The sequence below is a fragment of the Erinaceus europaeus genome, chromosome 10 (assembly GCF_950295315.1).
Source record: "Erinaceus europaeus chromosome 10, mEriEur2.1, whole genome shotgun sequence".
Classification (NCBI taxonomy): domain Eukaryota; kingdom Metazoa; phylum Chordata; class Mammalia; order Eulipotyphla; family Erinaceidae; genus Erinaceus; species Erinaceus europaeus.
In genome coordinates, this window is record NC_080171.1 from 82582970 (window position 1) to 82602232 (window position 19263).

Below are 19263 nucleotides of genomic sequence, written 5' to 3' on the forward strand. Positions count from 1 at the left end.
CTCTGCCTGGCTGGGCCTTGTGGGCTCTTCTTGGGTTTGTTTCTGCTTTGGGTGAGTCCAACCTCTGTGGACTTGGAACTCAGCTATCTCAGCCTATCTGCTGTAGGAGAAAGGCCCTGTGGAGGGCTGAAGTCAGGCATTCTGCATTGGTCTCTGTGTCTAGAGAAAAGATCGCTCCCAGCAGGCTCAAGATGTCTTCTCCCTGTCAGTGTATCTGTAGCAGGGCTAGCCATTTCCTAGAGGCAGTATAGGGTCACACCTGTGAGGCATAGGGTCTTTAGGCTCTTTGTACAGATGAACAGGCTAAGACTGAGTGTGCCTAAGGAAACTTCCAGGGGCTGTGCTACTGCCAGAACAAGTACAGGGCCCATTCTAGCAAGGTGAAGACTCTAGGAATGATCCTAATGCATTTAAGTGTTGATCTTGCATGGGTGCAAATAGTTCTTTTCAGAGCACTTTCATGTTCATATATTTTCTTTTAGGGAATTGTATGAGAATTGGCTAGATAAATAAATAAATAAATAAATAAGCCCATCTATCTAGTAGATCTGGAGACTGAGATCCAGAGGAAGGAATTTGCCCGGAACTGGTTGGGGAATTGACACAAACCTGGAGCCTGAGCCAGGCTTTCTAACTTCTACCTCAGCACTGTTTTCACTGCCCCTCAACTTCTTTGCCTGGGACAAGATGGTCCACTGGACAGTTCCTGTCCCCTTGGTGTAGCATTGGCAGCACTTGGAGGCATTACGTGGATCTTGAGGCCTGTGATAGTTGAAGATGGTTCTGGCTGACCTGTGCCTCCCTATCTTATTCTCCAGGATCCTATGAGTGTGGAATCTGTGGCAAGAAGTACAAGTATTACAACTGTTTCCAAACCCATGTACGGGCACACCGAGGTGAGTGGGTTGTTCCTGGCAAGAGCCCAAAGCTGCCCCTGCTTGTTTTCCTACCTGGGATTTTCATAGGTGACTCCAGATGCCTCCAGTGCCGCAGTTTTCTTCCCCTGTGGGAGGGAAAACTTGGAGGAAGGAGAAGATCTCCTTAACTTAGGAAAATACAAAAAGGAGTAGGTCATTGCATCAGTTTGGGGGATTTTTTATTTGCTTTGAGGTTTGTTGCTGGGCTTTGGTGCCAGCATGACAAATTCACGGTTCATTAATGACAGTTTTTACCTTTTTCCCTCTTCTTTCTTTGATAGGACAGAGAGAAATTGAGAGGGAGTGGGGTGATAGAGAAGAAGAAAGTAGCATTGTGAAGCTTTTCCCCTGCCAGAGGCGACTAAAAGCTTAAACCTGGTTCTTGTGCATGATAATATGTGTACTTAACTGGGTGCACTGCTACCCAGCCTGGTAATACCAGTCTTCAGTGCTACTGAGTGGTTTTGAACCATTCAGGAGTGGGCTTGGTGTGTCTTCTCGTGTGTGCCTCATGACAGTGTTGGCATGGGGTAAGGCTCTGTCACCCAATCTGAAGATGAGGACAGTGTGGCTGAACAGAACAGGAGGGATGGAGGAAGGGTGTTGGGTCAGCCTCCAGCTGGTGCAGTGGGAATGAAGACACCTTCCTGGGGGGAGAATGTACCTAGGTGTGTTGCAGTGGCTTTTTATAGCCAATTCCTGTCTCTGCCATTGGTTTCAACTTCCTTCTCTCCATGTCTTTCAGATACTGAAGCCACCTCAGGGGAGGGAGCCTCCCAAGGCAGTGAGTACTTTTCCCTCCTTGTGGGCTATGGGACCCAGGGTGGATGGAGGGTGGAAAAGCAAGAGGGAAAGCTCTTGTTCCTGCTCCCTGTTCCCCCGGACTAGCCTGAGAGATTTCTGAGAGAGATGTTGCTGTGGTCTAAGCTTGGAGGCCAGAGGGCCTTTAAGAAGTTGAGACAGAGTAGACCTTAAATGTATTTAACAAGGAGGTTAATGTATGTTCTGTCAGTGTAGGGTTCCCGGGGCAAATAAATAGGAGGACGCCTTTAGTTCTACTAAGATGCACAGGCTTCTTTGATCTAAACCTCTAAACGCTCTTCACTATACACCTCTAAGAAGATCCTAGTGTGTGCAGCTTTCTGAGTGTTTGGTACCTGGCTTATGGGCTCCATAGCAGATGCTGGGAGAGGATGCTTCCCATGAGCACCCATAGGGACCACTCTCTGAGGTGTAGGAGCTCTGCGTCTGGAGCTCAGAGTCATGACTGCTTTTTATGCTCGTAGTCCATACTTGCCCTCCTACCACATCTAAATCCGTGGGCCTAGGAAGCTATGTGGATGTAGACTGAGGTGGACTCTATCTCCAGTTAGCAGCCCTGAGCTTTGAAACCCAGCACTCTCAGGTATATACCTAACATAGCAGAAAGATGGATGTGTGTTCTCCAAAAGACACAAGCTAGGATGTTCTTGCAGTGTCATTAATATCCCTAAGATGCAACCAGTCGACCACCTGCTGCTAGTGGAATGAATAGACAGGTTACACTGTTCACTTTGGCATGGCAATAGCAAGGAAAAGCACCATGGGTTACCTGCCAAGAGAATGGTAATGAAAGAAACCCCATGCAGATTCTCCATTTGTCTCTCTCTACAGCAAGTATAGCATCAGGGAAAAGGAAATGATCCTGATAGAAGCTGGAACCATGATCTCCCCTAGAAAGGGGTTTCTGGTTTCTAATATTTGATCTTGGCACTCAACACTGGTATGTTCAGCTTGTGAAAATTGAATAGGCTTGAACATGTACAATTTTGTATATTTTTCTTCCTTTGAGGTCAGCAAACTTTTCTGGGGAATCAGATAGTAACTAGTTTAGACTTTTCAGGCTAGCTGTTTCCATCACGAGCACTCTGCTCTGCCAGAGGCAGCATGGGAATAAATTCCTTCCCAAAACAGACTGTGGGCAGGTCATTGTCTGTCAGCTGTGTTCAGCGTTCTTGTCACATCACCACAGAAAACCTTCTAAATGAGAAGTAAAACATCCCAAACAGCACATTGCAGAGGTGGCTAGGGCTAAAGCAGGGTCTTTCAAGCCACCAGTTTGAGCCCCCGGCTCCCCACCTGCAGGGGAGTCGCTTCACAAGCGGTGAGGCAGATCTGCAGGTGTCTATCTTTCTCTTCCCCTCTCTGTCTTCCCCTCCTCTCTCCATTTGTCTCTGTCCTATCCAACAGCGATGACATCAATAACAACAACAATAGTAACTACAACAATAAAAAGGCAACAAAAGGGAATAAATAAATATTTTTAAAAAGCAGGGTCTTAATTGGACAGGGTTCTCTTAGCATTTTTTTCTGAAGCTCCTTCTCATCTATTCATTCTGTGTCCCTATCTTGTTAGACACATGCAGGGCTGAAGCTGCTCCTCCAGGGTCTGGAGAATCTGATGGTCAGTTTGACCAGACACCTGCCAGAGGACTCCAAGACTCAGAGTAGATGAAGTCCTGCTCCTCCTCATGGAGCCCAGGCTCCTTCTCTTTCAGCTTCCATGATCTGCCTATGGTCAACCCTTATTTAAAGGACTTTCCTATTTATCTTTTTTTTCTTCCCAGCTATTTTGAACCCCTGGTCTCTCCAGCAGCCCTCAATGATCCTTTGTGCTCCATCTGGCTCCTATTGTTCTGTGAGGCTTGTTATTGGGAACTCCTTAACTCCTTGGATATATTGTTAGTGTTTCCATTACATCTCCTTTCCTCTCTGTAAGATTTCCTCCCCATATTCAGTGTACTTTATTTTTTCCCATTCCTGCATTCCCAGCTTAACCTGGGCCAGCAGTGTCTGCTCAGAAAACCTGCTGTCACTACACACAAGTCTGGCTAGCAAAGCCTGCTTTTTGAATCTTAGAACCAGAAGAAACCTGTTGAAAATGTCGAGTTGCCCATTTTGCACATGGAGTTACTGAGAGGTGTCATACAGCTTGTATGGTGGCAGAAGTGGGGATTTCTCTTTTTTTTTTTTTAATAAAAATAGTATAGTAGCCTCCCTGTTCTTGTGGTTTCTCTTTCCAGTGTTCTAATTAATTTCACTTAATTGTTGTCTGAAAATATTACAGGCGATAAGCTATTTTGAGACAAATTATATTCACTTAAGTATCTCTATAGTATATTTTTATACTTATTCTATTTTTATTATTGCTATGTATCTTATCATACCTACCTTCTACATTAATCTTCTTCGTAGGTATGTATGTATAAGAAATGATAGAATATTTAGGATTTGACTTCACTTTGGTTTTAATCATCTGAGGATCCGAGAACATAATCCTTATGGATGGGGAGACAACTCTACAAGTTAAGACAACTTACTCATCTCTCAACTTAGAAAATTAATTCACAATCACTTCTCTTGCTATCATATTGATTCCTTTTATAAAATAACAAGATTAAGTAGCTACTAGGCCAGAAAAACAGCTCACTTGGATAGTGAGCTGTTTTGCCACGCACACAACCCAGGTTGGAATCTGGCCCCTACTGCATTGATGGAAGCTTTGGTGCTGTGGCATCTTTGTCCTCTCTGTGACTTTCTGTCTCTATTTAAAAATAAGAAGAAGAGGGCTGGGTGGTAGCACAGCAGCTTAAGCGCACATGGCACGAAGTGTGAGAACGGGCATAAGGATCCTGGTTCGAGCCCCTGGCTACTCACCTGCAGGGGGGTCGCTTCACAAGTGGCAAATAAGGTCTGCAGGTGTCTTATCTTTTCTCTCCCTCTCTGTCTTCCCCTCCTCTCTCCATTTCTCTCTGTCCTATCCAACAACAATGACAGCAATAACAACAACAATGATAAATAACAAAAGGGAAAAAAATGGCCTCCAGGAGCAGTGGATTCATAGTGCAGGCACCAAGCCCCAGCAATAACCCTAGAGGCAAGAAAGGAAAAAAGAAGACTAGGTTGTGCTCATTCATTCTTTATTTCATTTTTTATTAGTGTTATAATATTGATTTACAAAATTATAAGATAAGGGAGCCAGGTGGTGGCATACCTGGTGAGCGTACAGTGAGCAAAGTCCTAGGTTCAAGCCCCTGCTCCCCACCTTTAGGGGAAAAGCTTCACAATTAGTGATATAGGTCTGTAGGTGTCTTTCTGTCTCTCTTTCCCACTGTCTCCCCCTTCCTCTCTTTCTGGCTACCTTTATCAAGTAAATAAAGATAATAAAATTTTTTTTAAGTATAAGATAATAGGTGTATAATTCCACACTGTTCCCACTACCATAGTTCTGGTCCCCATCCTCTCCACTGGAAAATGCAGTAGTTCTCCCAAGGTCACAGATATGGGATGAATTTATATCTATCTATATCTGCTTTTTTTTTTTTTTGGCCCATTTTTTCTGTGGTCCTGCCTTCACTTCCTTTCTTTCTTTTCTTTTTTTTAAAATTTCTTTATTGGGGGATTAATGTTTTACATTTGACAATAAATATAATAGTTTGTACATGCATAACATTTCTTGGTTTTCCACATAACAGTACAACTCCAACTAGGTCCTCTGTCATCCTTTTCCAGGACCTGTACTCTTCCCCTGCCCCACCCACCCATCACAGAGTCTTTTACTTTGGTCCAGTACACCAACTCCAGTTCAGGTTCTACTTCTGGTTTCTCTTCTGATCTTGTTTTTCAACTTCAGCCTGAGAGTGAAATCATCCCATATTCATCCTTCTGTTTCTAACTTATTTCACTTAACAGGATTTCTTCTAGCTCCAACCAAGATGGGCTGAAAACAGTGAAGTCACCCTTTTTAATAGCTGAGTAGTATTCCATTGTGTATATGGACCACAACTTGCACAGCAACTCATCAGTCGTTGGTCACCTGAGTTGTTTCCAGGTCTTGGCTATTACAAATTGTGCTGCTAAGAACATAGGTATACACAAATCTTAGATGAGTGTGTTTGGTTCCTTAGGCTATATCCCCAGGAGAGGAATTGCAGGATCATAAGGTAGGTCCATTTCTAGCCTTCTGAGAGTTCTCCAGACTGTTCTCCACAGAGGCTGCACCAATTTACATTCCCACCAGCAGTGCAGGAGGGTTCCTTTGACCCCACAACCTCTTGAGCATTTGTTGCTGCTATCTTTTCTGTTGTATGACATTCTCACAGGAGTGAAGTGGTATCTCATGGTTATCTTTGTTTTTCTCTGACAATCAAAGACTTGAAGCATTTTTTCATGTGTTTCTCAGCCTTTTGGATCTTTTCTGTGGTGAATATTCTGTCCATGTCCTCTCCCCATTTTTGGATGGGGACATTTGTTTTCTTGCTGTTGAGTTTGGCAAGCTCTTTAAATATTTTGGTTATTAACCTCTTGTCTGATGTATGGCATGTAAAGATCTTCTCCCATTCTGTAAGAGGTCTCTTTGTTTGGGTATTGGTTTCTTTTGCTGTGCAGAAGCTTTTTAATTTGATGTAGTCCTATAGGTTTATAGTTGCCTTAGTCTTCTTTGTAGTTGGATTCATTTCATTGAAGATGTCTTTAAAATTTATGTGGAAATGAGTTCTGCCAATATTTTCCACTAAATATCTGATAGTTTCTGGTCTAACCTTCAAGTCTTTGATCCACTTGGAATTTACTTTTATATTTGGTAAAATATAGTGGTTCAGTTTCATTCTTCTTCATGTTTCAGCCCATTTTTCCAACACCATTTGTTGAAGAGACTCTGCTTTCCCCATTTAGTAGTCTGGGCACCTTTGTCAAATATTAGATGTCTATAGGTGTGGGGGCTTACTTTTGGGCTCTCAAATCTATTCCATTGGTCTATTCATGTTCCAGTACCAAGCAGTTTTGATTACAATGGCCTTATAATAACAATTTGAGATCTGGGAGTATGATGCCTCCAGTTCTGTTCTTTCTTCCCAAGATTGGTTTGGCAATTCTAGGTCTTTTCTGGTTCCAGATAAACATTTGTAGCGTTTGTTCTATTCTCCTAAAGAATATAGTTGGTATCTTGATGAGGATAGCATGAAATTTGTATATGGCTCTGTGTAGTATATTCATTTTGATGATGTTAATTCTTCAACCCATGAACATGGAATATCTTTCCGCTTCTTTGTGTCTGTTTCAATTTCCTTGAGTAGTGACTCATAATTTTCTTTTTTTTATTTCTTTATTTGGGAATTAATGTTTTACATTTGACAGGAAATATAATAGTTTGTACATGCATAACATTTTCCAGTTTTCCATATAAAAATACAAACCCCACTAGGTCCTCTGTCATCCTTCTTGGATCTGTATTCTCTTTTATTTTGGTGCAATATGCCAATTCCAGTTCAGGGTCTACTTGTCTTTTCTCTACTGATCTTGTGACTTCACCATTTTCAGCCGATCGTGGATGGAGCTAGAAAAATTAATGTTAAGTGAGATAAGTCAGAAATAGAAGGATGAATATGGGATAATCACTCTCTCAGGCAGAAGTTGAAAACAAGATCAGAAACTGACTCATAATTTTCAGTATACAAGTCTTTCACTTCTTTGGTTAGGTTTATTCCTGGATATTTTATTGTTTTTGTTGATATAGTAAAACGAATTGATTTCTGGATTTCATCTTCTCCTATCTTAGTGTTTGCATAGAGTAATGCCACTGACTTTTTAAAGTTAATTTTGTAGTCTGACACCTTACTGTATTGCCTGATGATTTCCAAAAGCTTCTTGCTGAATAATTTCGGTTTTTCTATGTATACTATCATGTCATCTGCAAATAGGGAGTGTTTGACTTCTTCTCTTCTAATCTGTATCCCTTTAATTCTTGCTCCTGCCTGATTGCTATGGCAAGAACTTCCAACACTGTGTTGAATAGTAATGGTGATAGTGGGCAGCCCTGTCTAGTACCTGAACTGAGGGGAAATGCTTGCAGTTTTTCACTACTGAGTATTGCTGTGCATATGTCCCCTCAGGATAGTGCCACTTTCCACGAGTTAATAAGGTATCCTCAAGTGCTTTTCCCAACCAATCCTGTCCCGACATGTCACTCCTGGCTGTTGCCCTATAAATAGCCCTCCTACTTCCCCTCTCTCTCTCTCTCTCTCTCTCTCTCTCTCTCTCTCCCGGTTTTTTTACCTCGGTGACGGAAGGGTAGTGTGCGTAGCGGAGACGGCCATTTTTGGCTAGTTCCACGTGGCCCGAACCACTGCGCTCTGACCCAACAATAAAGGATTGTGTTCCCTCTCCGCTCCAGATTTTCTTTCCCTCTCTCCACCGCAAAGCAACAAAGTATGATGTTGGCTGTAGGTTTGATATATATAGACTCCAATATCTTCAAAAATTTTCAATCCATTCCCATTTTTGTAGTGTTTTTATCATAAAGGTATGTTGTATTTTGTCAAAGGTTTTCTCTGTGTCTACTGATATGACCATGCAGTTTTTGGTATTGCTTTTATTGATATGATGGATCACATTGATTGATTTATGAATATTAAACCAACCTTGCATCCCTGGGATAAACCCCACTTGGTCATGATGAACAATCTTTTTAATATACTGTTGTATCTGGTTGGATAGAATTTTGTTCAATATTTTATCATCTATGTTTATCAGAGATACTGGTCTGTAGTTTTCTTTTTTGGTTATGTCCCTGTCTGCTTTTGTTATCAGAGTGATGTTGGCTTCATAGCTGCTGGAAGGGAGTATTCCAGTGTCTTCAGTCTTCTTGAAGCCTTTTAAAAGTAGAGATTTTAACTCTTCCTTGCAGGTTGTGTAGAATTCATTTGTAAAACCATCTGGTCCAGGAGTTTTATTCTTGGGAAGGTTTTTGATAACTGTTTCAATTTCGTTTGCTGTGATGGGCCTGTTCATATTATCTAGTTCCTCTTTATTTAATTTTGGAAGTTCATAGATATCTAGGAAATTGTCCATTTCTTCCATGTTCTCTAGCTTGGTGGCATAGAAGCCTCACATGATATGTTGAATTTCTCTGGTGCCTGTTGTGATATCTCCACTTTCATTTATGATCTAATTTATTTGGTTCTTCTCCCTTTTTTGTTTTGTGAATCTGGCTGAAGGTTTGTCGGTTTTGTTCACTCTTTCAAAGAACCACCATTTACTTTCGTTGATCTTTCCTATGGTTTTCTGATTTTTCAGTGTTATTAATTTCTGCCCTAACTAGTTATTTCTGTCCTTCTGGTTGCTTTAGGGTTCCTTTGTTCTTCTTCTAGGTCTTTGAGGTGTGCAATCTGGTTGTGTATTTGTGATTTCTCTTATTTTCTAGTGTGTGATTGTATGCCTATGAACTTCCCTCTCAGTACTGGCTTATCTGTGATAGCTTGTGTCTTCATTTTCATTGAACCTAGAAACATTTTGATTTCTTCCTTTATTTCCTTGTTGACCCAGTAGCTGTTAAGTAGTGTACTCTTGAACTTCCACATTTGGGGACTATTACTAATCTTTTATTTATTGTTAAGTGTTAGTTTAATTCCACTGTGGTCTGAGAAGATGCTTGGGATGACTTCAATGCTCTTGAATTTGCTGAAGCTGTCTTTGTGGCCTAATATATGGTCTGCCCTTGAGAATGACCCATGTGGACTTGAGTAGAATGTGTATTCCAGTTTCTTGGGGTGAATGACTCTGAAAATATCCAATGGTTCTAGTGTATCTATCTCTTCATTCAGTTCCCTCATTTCTTTATTGATTTTCTGCCTGGATAATTTGTCAAGTTGAGAGAATGGGGTGTTCAAGTCCCCCACTATTACTGTGTTTCTGTTAATGTATTGCTGTAGCTCTTTCTGTAGATGTTTGATGTATTTATATGGCTTCTCATTTGGGTATACAGATGTTAATAATTGTTAAGTGCTCTTGATTTACTGATCCTATGAGCATTAAGTAATGTTCATCCCTATCTTTTTTAATTTTATTGATTTTAAAGTCTATCATGTCAGATATGAGTATAGCTGTTCCTGCTCTTTTTGTTGCCCATAGGCTTGTATGATAGTTTTCCATCCTTTCACTTTGAGTCTATGTTTGTCTCATTGAGTTAGGTGGGTTTCCTCTAGACAGCATATTGTTAGGCTGTGTTTTCTGATGTATCTTCATACTCTGTGCCTTTAATAGATGAATTCAGACCATTGGCATTTATTGATATCATAGCTTGAAGATATTTTAACACCATTCTTGTAGAGTTTTAGATTGTTCTGATATATGGCCTATTTATGGTGGTCTGACTGTTTATAGGAGACCTTTCAGAACTTCTTTCAGGGCAGGCGTGGTGATAATTGATTCTTTCAACTGTAGCTTGTCTGAGAAGGTTTGTATGCCTCCATCTAGTCTGAATGACAGTCTAGCAGGATACAGTAGTCTTAGTTGAAACCGTTTCTCATTGAGCACTCAATAGATATCTTGCAATTCTCTTCTGGCCTGTAGTGTTTGTTTGGAGAAGTCTGCTGCTAATCTTCTGGGTTTTCCTCTGTAGGTGACTCTTTATTTTTCTCTTACAGCCTTCAGGATCCTTTCTTTATCCTTCTTCCTTTCCATTCTAAATATGATGTGTCTTGGTGTCTTTAAGTCTGGGTTAATTCTGTTTGGGACCCTCTCGGCTTCTTGAATATTTATGTCTTTGATGTTGTCTAGACTAGAGAAGTTCTCAGCTACTATGTCCTGAAGAATGCTTTCTCCCCCTCCCTCTCTTTCTTCCTCTGGTAAGCCAATAATGTGTATATTATTTCTTTTGAAGTCATCCCATATGTCTCTGTTGTTCTTTTCAGTATCTCTTAGTCTCTTTGCGATCTCTTACTTCTTTTTTAGTTGTCTCTAATTCATCCTCAATCTTGCTAATTCTGTCTTCAGCCTCATTGATTCTTTTCTCTCTCCCCTCTACTGTTTTCTGGAGTTTATCTGTTTTGGTACCCTGTTCTGATACTGTTTCAGCTTGTTCCACTAGCTGTGTTCTTAGCTCAGCTATTTCACCTTTCAGCTCTCTAATATCCTTGAGATAATAAGTGTTTTCTTCCAGAATCTCATTTTTGTTTCTGCATTTCTGATGACCATTTTTTAAAACTCTTTGCTCACTCCGGTGACTATTTCCTTAAACATTTTGATGTTGACATCACTATTTTGTGGTTCAACCTTTGGGGGGGGGGGCTTCTAGCTGGTTTCTTGTCCTGGTTCATTTCTCCATTATTTCTTCGTTGTTATAACCATTCTATATAGTACGTTATGAGGTCCCTCTCTCAATTCTTTTCAAATTAGTGATCACTCTTGCCTGGATTGACTTGTGTCTAAGTAAAGTACTTAAATAGTTCACAGTTTTGGAAATTAACAGTCTTTTCAATCTCTTAGGTGGAGCAGAAAGGCTGTTAAAAGCCTCTTTTGTTCTTTTTCTTCCCTGTAGGCTATGGGAACCTGAGGGCTTTTTAACTATAAGTAGGCTTCTTAGGTTAATCACTCAAGAGATAAAGCAGGGTGGGGGAGAGATAGCACAGTGGTTATGCAAAGAGACTCTCACACCCCAAGGATCAAAAGCTCCAGGCTCAATTCAGCATCTCTGCCAAGCTGGGCAGCACTGCTGGGCCCTGTGAATATCTAAACAAGCCCCATTTATAGTCTGTAGGTTCTGAGGCATTTATTAACCATGTTCTCATCAGGAGAACAATGTGGAAAGGTTCCCACTATACAGCCCCAGTGCTAGGCCATGGAGGTGTAGCTCTTCTCCTGAGTTTCCTAGTCAGTTCTCTGTTCCCAGATGTCAGCATAGGGCCTCCCCCATGATGCTGCAACTTCTGAGGGCAGTAGCAGTGGACACTCACAGTTGCATTTGGTGAGTCTTAGGGGAGTCCTCTCTTCCCTTCAGCAGTGTTTTTGTTGGTAAAGCATACTGGAGGTACTGCTTCAACTGGTAAACTGCTGGACCAGCTGCTCAGTCTCTCCTTAGGCTCCTCCCTGTCTATAAGCCACATGTGTTTGCACTGACCAGTGGTTTGGTGGGTTCCTGAAGTCATTCTAGTCCCGTCTTGTTGCATTCCCAGGTGGTCTCCTTTGGTATTCCTAGTTGACCCTGGAGAGGAGATGAGAAAAACCCAGCTGCTGTTGCTCCATAGCCCCGCCTCCCTTCTTCACTTCCTTTCTAAGTCACACCTACACTTATTGCTACTTCCTAGTGTTCTTCCTTTTTTTTTTCCTCTTAAGAGATACTAAGGTTTTTAAACTCCAAATGGTAGATTACATTACTTGACTTTAAGATGTTGAACCATTGCTATTTCCCAGGATGAATACCACTTGATCTTGGTGGATTATTCTCTTAATACATTGTTGGATTCCATTAACCAAGAATTTGTTGAGGATCTTTGCATCAATGTTTATCAGGGATGTAGGTCTACAGTTTTTGGTGGAGCCCTTTTCTGCTTTGGGGCTCAGGGTGATGTTAGCCTCATAAAATGTGTTTGGGAGTGTTCCCTCTTCTTCTGTTTTCTGGACGAGTTTGAGGGGAGTGAGTGTTAGTTCTCCTTTGAATTTTTATAGAATTCATTATTATAGCTATCTGGATCTGGGCTTTTGTTCTTGGGAAGACTTTTTGTTACTATTTCAATTTCTGTAGTCGAGGCTGGCCTGTTGAGTTTATCTATTTCCTCTTGTGTTAAGGTTGGCAGTTAGTATAACAGTGGGAATGTGTTCATTTTATTGAGTTGTCAAATTTAATTTTTTTAATTATTTATTGGTTAGAGACAGGCAGAAATTGAAAGGAAAGGGGGTGGTAGAGAGGGAGACAGACTCTCAGCAGCACTGCTTCACCACTTGAAAATTTTTTCTCCCACAGGTGGGGGAGCAGGGGTTCAAACCTAGGTCCTTGCGCATTGTAACATGTGCACTCAACCAGGTGCACCACCACCCAGCCCCCAAAGTTTCAGCTCTTCCCAACCCTGGCTAGTCATTGAGGGAAGAGAAGCTGTGAGCTCATACAGGCTGTGCTACTGCCCACCATGGTGCAGGAGAGCCAGGTAGCAAGCAGTACAGAGGGGCAGACTAACTCCAAAGCCAATTCTCCATGGGGGGTTACCAGTTGGGGCTACCCTGGGCCAGTCCCACCACTGGATCCTGAGGCAGGTGGACTGACCTACAAAAGCACACTGTCAGTGACCAAATCCCTGATAACCACATACATCTTTACATTCCCTGCAGACAACTTTAGGTACACATGTGACATCTGCGGAAAGAAGTATAAATACTACAGCTGTTTCCAAGAACACCGAGATCTGCACGCAGTGGATGGTGAGTCAGACCCCTCACTCCTTTGAAGCAGCGTCATCACAGAGATGCTCACTCCCTGGGGTGTCCCATTTCAGCCCTCCCAGCTTCATACTTCCCTTCATCTACCTGCCCAGAGGCCATGAGGAAAGTGATTCTGCAAGAGGAAAGGTCCTTTTCATAATCCATATGTACTCGTGTGGCCCGAGTAAGTTGAATTTGCAGCTTCATGTTGATCCATTTCACAATTTCATACCAAGTACTTATATACACTCTTAATATTAAACCATTTATTTAACTGGATGAAAGTATTTTACACCTTAAAGAGTTGTTAGGGCCTGAATGGTGGCACACCTGGTTGAACGCACATGTTATAATGCCCAAAGACCAGGGTTCAAGCCCCCAGTCCCTACCTGCAAGGAGAAGATTTTGCAAGTGGTGAAGTGGGTCTCCAGGTGTCTCTCTGTCTGTCTCCCTACATCCCCCTTGCTCTCAATTTCTGGCTGTCTCTATCCAATAAATATAAGAGTTGAGATAATGGGATTTCAGATCTTACAGATCCTGGAAGTAGGTTGTAGACTTAGAAAGCCTTGGAGTGGGGGCACCCTCTTCCTGCTCATCTCCAACCCATCTCTGGAACAACCTGGCCCGCCCTCCTATCCTTTGCCACGGGCGTATGCTCCCTCTTGCCTCCTTTTTCCCCTTTCCTCTCACTTGACCTCTTTTCTTCTACCTTGCCCCATTGGAGAGAGTATGTTATTGACACAAATAGTAATCACTTGGACAGTGCCTGCCCCTGGGATGTGTCCTCCTCTGGCCTCTGGTTTGCTGGGGTATATGGCCTTGGCAACCACCACCCCACCCTCAATGACCTACGGCAACCTCACCAGGATGGAGGCAGGAGAGACGGACAGAAGCAGCTATGGGCAAAGACTAACAGGGTACCTGTTTGCTTCTTTTCTTCTGCGGATGCTGCCTCCTGCCTGGGCACAGTGTTTAGTGTGGAAGGGGCCCCCGAGAATCGGGCAGGTAAGTCCTCAGTGGCTGTCTCCTCTCCTTGTCCCTAGCTGGGTTCACAAGACCTGGTGACTTGGACACTAAGGGCTATGTATTCTCCCACAGACCCCTTCGACCAAGGTGTTGTGGCCACAGATGAAGTGAAGGAGGAGCCCCCAGAACCATTCCAGAAAATCGGGCCAAGTATGCGGGCCTCTCCCTTGGACCAGGGTGGGGTGGGAAGATGGGTGGGAGCTGGTTGAGGGTGGCAGAGTGAGTTCTCCTGCTGGATGGAAGTGTCCTTGCTCGTCTTGCAGCAACAGCAATAGCCAGTGAGCAGCTGAGCTCCCTGACCCTCAGTTTGCTCACTTGTCAAAGGGGCTGGTGTAAGACTGTTAACTGTTGAGCAATTGTGGGGCAGTGCAGGGTCAAGGTCAAGGCAGTGAAGGCCATTGGGCCTAGAGCTGAATACAGGCACTACTATTTCCCTGCTTGGTGCCTGGCAGTCTGTTAACCACCCTGAGCCTCTGCTCCTCCCTGATGACATGAGGAGGCTATCCCATCCCTCAGCCCTCAGGTTTGTTGAGGGGATTAAATGAGATCATGGATGTAAATCACCTGTTACCATTAGCACAGTGCCTGGTACATAGTAAGTACTTAGAAAATGTCTTGTGGTGTAATAGTGGTTGTCAGCAAATGAAGCTGGTGGGGGGTGGTGTTTAGAGGGATGGCCAGACAAGCAGGCGTTCTGTCCTTGTTTCAATGTACCCCTGAGCACAATTGATCGGGAACCATGCACGTGGCTCAGTCTGTTTCCACACTGGAGTCACAGTGGTGAGGACAAAGGTGTTCCTTCCTTGAGTCATGTGCACAGGAAGGTCAGTGAGCAGACAGTTGCAACACAGTTCAAGGGCTTCTGGGGCCTGGGATGTACCTGAGCTACCTTGGGAAGTGAGGAGACTCCAGCATGGCATCCAGGGTGATGAATGGATCCCTGCAAAGTCAGGGGCATTGCACTTTTTCCAGAAGACAGAAAGCACCTTGCTTATGTTCAGGCCTCCAGGGAGTCTTGAATGCTAGAATAAAGTGTTTAGACTTCAGTCTGAGGTAGATGAGCCTCCATTTATAAAGTGAGCAAGGGACTTGACTCAGTCTGCATTTTAGAAAGACTATTCTGGCCACTTTTAAATAGGATGGATGGGAAGGTGTATCAAAAGACTTCTGGGCCAGCCCTTCAGGAGTTTTTATATTTGCTTACTAGTCTCTTTGTTTTCCATGACTGTCTTACTCCTCAGCAAGAAGAAAAAAAATTCTTTATTGACTTGCTCTCCTTTGAGAAGGGATTTAAAACAGTTTGCAAAACTGTGTACCAAAATATAGAACAAATGCATGAGAAGGTCTGAAGGGTGTACACTCCAGAGGTGTAACAGTGATATGGAGACACTCCTCAGCTTACTCTGACTCTTGAAAACTGTGCCCTCCCTCACCCCCAGAGTTATAGGGGTGATTTTCTACTTTCAACTCTTAAAGTACTTGGGAAACAAGTGATGTAACAGAGTCTATAAAGTGGTTAGTAAGTGATTGTCATATGCACAATAAACATCCAGTCGTCAGTAGCATTAAATAATCTTGAAGAAAATGATGGCATTCTCCACATTTAAGCTGCTAGAAGTCAGACTAAGGGAAACCTTAGATATGAATCAAACATATTCCCAAAGGGCCCTTCATAGACAGAAACAGGACAGGAGCACCAGAATCTATGGCCTCCAGGTCAGTAGATCCTCTACCATTGGCGGCAGTCCAATGCCACCCTTTCCTCTATAGCATTATTTAAAAGCAACCTTTGAGGGCCAGGGAGATAGCAAAGATGTTATGTAAAAAACTTTCAGGACTGAGATTCTGAGGTTCCAAAATTCAATCCTTAGTACCACCATAAGCCATAGCTAAACAATGCTTTGGTTTGGGTTGGGGAGGGGGAGTATGTTTTGGAATCAGACAGGCCTGGGTATGAATGTTGACATCACCAAGATATTAGCTACTTATTCCCTGAGGGTCCTTTGACTCATCTGTAAATTAGGGACAGGGATATCTGTCTCTTCTATACATAAAGCATCTAGCCCAGCACCAGCCTGTGTCAGGGCATAACAAATGAGCCAAGTTGCCAAGAAATAGTCAAGAACAAGAGCTTGAGAGCTATCGCAAATAAAAATTTCAGCTCTGTGCTTGCTGCCTATCTGACATCCAACCATCCATAGTTTTCTTAACTCTGAATTAGGGAGATGACAACCAGCTCATCTCTCAGGATTGTCTTGGAGATTAGATGATATTTGTAAAGGAATTAGTGTAGTGCTTGACACTTACATGGAAAGCATAAAACAAGTGGTACTTAGTAATTCCCGGGGAGATGCAGAACAAGATGAAACTCGTTCGGTATATAACAGTAGCTAAGTCTGAAGACAACCAGTGCTAGAAGAGAGTGTTACAAATTACAGGAAGTAGAGAATTGCACTGTGCAAAGCAGACTAGGTTGGGCCCCCTGCCAGCCCCCCTGCTTGATGTTATGGGACTGTCCCTTGTGATGTCCCTTGTGATGTCCCTTGATGTTATGGGACTATCCCTTGTGATGGCTCAGAAGCTACCTTTTGAGGCAAGAGTGCTGCTTTTTGTCTCCTGCCCTTTCTTGTAAGCAGGTTGTTTTCACTGCATGCTAAAAAATGATGAGGGCATGGAATAAGGGGAGGGCAGTAGAGGTATGAAGCACTGTGAAGGGGTAAGTCCCTACTAGCAGAGCTCTGGTGGATGGGGAAAGAGGAAACACCTGGGCAAAACTGTACATGCTGGAAAACTGCCTTCTCTGTTCAACTGAGCAAATTAGAGAATGTGTTTCTTATCAAGGAGGAGGAAGCAGGAGCCCAGGAAAAGAAGAGGAATCTCACTAGAAGGAGTGAGTTGAGTGAGGGAAGTATCATATTGGTTATGTAAAAAGACTTTGATGCCTGAGGCTCCAAAGTCCCAGGTTCACTATAAGTCAGAGCTAATCAGTGCATTGGTTAAAAAAAAAAAAAAAAAAAAAAACAAGCATAGAAGGACAGAGTTGATCTGAAGGGCCCAATTTGCTCTCTGGCTTTAAATCTGAAAACTAATACTGTGGTAATGCCCTCCCACAGTAACTACTGCACAGTACAGTAATGAGAAGATCAAAGACAGACCTTTCATGTCTTTTGAAACAGAGTCAGTCTGGGTTCACTTATAGATTACTTGATTTCTATATTTTACTGTATATAGAAATAATAGAAGAGTAACTTGGGGGGAAGAAAACCTGAGAATGATTTCATATAACAACAACAAAAAAAAGAACTTAGGAGACTTACTGGAAAATACACACACAAAAAATTCTGTTTGATAATTCTAATACGTAAACATGATCTCTCCATGTCATGGACACTACCATAGTGAAATATACCACAGACAGGGTGGTTTAAACATCATTAATTTATTTTGTCATAGTTCTGGAGGCTGGTAGTCCAAAGTCATAGTATGACTGGACTATAGTGAAGGTCCTTTCCCTGGGTTGTATATGACTGTTTTTTTTTTCCCTGTATACATACATGGTCAGGAGAAAGACACTGAGAGCAAACTCTCTGGTCTCTCATTAGTGGACAGTGATCATTTCTCATCGTGAAGATCCACCTCATTACCTCATCTAAACCTTCTGCAAAACCCATCTTCAAATACCAGATCAACATCTCATTTTGATAGGGACTTATTGCAGTCCATAAAGGACCCCTGTGAAAAATGAGGGGGATGTCACATGTTCTGTGGGGAAAACTCAGTGGGGTAATATGAAAAGGCAAGGAGATAGAAGATAAAGATGGACTGCAGAGAAACAGATTTTTTTTTCTTCCAGGGTTATTGCTGGAGCTTATTGTTGGCACTGCAAATCCAGTGCTACTGAAAGCCATTTTTTTCCATTTTTTTTATTGGATAGGACAGAGAGAAAATAGAAAGGAGGGGAAGATGGGGGAGAAAGATAGACACCTACAGACCTGCTTCAGCTCTTGTGAAGTGACCCTCCTACAGGTGGGGAACCAGGAGCTTGAACCAAGATCTTGTCATGGGTCCTTGCACTTTGTGCTGTGTGCACTTAACCTGCTTGGCCCTGGTTTTGTTTGTTGTTTTTTTTGGTTTTTTTAGAGATTATTTTAGATTTACTTTATTTATTATTTGTCAATGTGAGAGAGGAGAAGGGAGAGAGACAGCCAGAATATCCTATCACTTTGACATGTGCAATGCCAGGGATCAAACTCAGGATCTCATGCTTATGAGTCCAGTGCATATGCCACACTCCTAAGCTGCAAAGATTTATTTATAAGAAAGAGAGAACCAGAACATCACTCTGGCACATGGGATGCTAAGGATTTAACTCAGAACCTCACTCTTGAGAGTTCAACACCTTATTGATGGTCAGTTAGTTCCAGATAAATGATGATGCTGTATTAATGGAAAAGACATAATATTCCCAAGACAATAAAAGAAAATTTTCCTCTGCTAAAGAACATGTGTGTAGATTTAAGGACTTAATCATGTGTCAGGTAGTCATCAGAAAGAAACCACTATTAAATAGTTCTTAGTTACTATTCAGGCTGACGCTGTTGACTGGCTACGGAAGAAGGGCAAACGCTAGAAGAAGAAGAAGAAGAAGAAGAAGTTACTATTCAAAGTTATGTAGGAAAAAGAAAAAAAAACTTATAGGCATCTTATCATAGCAAAGCAAGTTACTTATAACTTGTTGAACTTGCCTTGGACTTCTCTGTAATACCAAAGGCCAAAATAGAATAGAAGTTGAAGGGAATATTGGTTGTAAGCATGTAGAATTACCAATATATAATATAAGTGAGGACTCTAAGACACTAGTTCTCTGCTGTACCCATCCATCTTCAATAAATTATTTGATGGTATACTCCAAACCACTCAAACTGGGAAGTAAGAGCAGATATTTACACTCAATGATGAAGAATTTCATTGAGGAGAATACTGAAGTGGGAGAAACAATATTGAAAATCTACTGTAAATGTGAAGGCAAAATAAACAAGGTTATTATAAAACATGAAAAAAAAAAAGGAAATGATGCGACAAAGTAGGTTAA

The 19263-nt window shown here is 42.2% G+C and overlaps 1 protein-coding gene across 24 annotated transcripts in view; it reads left to right on the forward strand.

Annotated features, from left to right (window-relative positions):
- The window catches only part of ZNF618 (zinc finger protein 618), a 244126-nt gene that overhangs the window by 173536 nt on the left and 51327 nt on the right, over positions 1-19263 (forward strand). For 22 of the 24 annotated variants that reach the window (XM_060200021.1, XM_060200019.1, XM_060200022.1 and 19 more), the window contains 5 exons: positions 819-896; positions 1663-1701; positions 13056-13145; positions 14115-14150; positions 14244-14321. In XM_060200021.1, the coding sequence (XP_060056004.1) occupies positions 819-896; positions 1663-1701; positions 13056-13145; positions 14115-14150; positions 14244-14321 (321 nt within the window). Of the gene's footprint in view, positions 1-818; positions 897-1662; positions 1702-13055; positions 13146-13224; positions 13330-14114; positions 14151-14243; positions 14322-19263 lie in introns of those variants that run through there. The other 2 variants (XM_060200008.1, XM_060200020.1) reach the window with 2 other exon arrangements.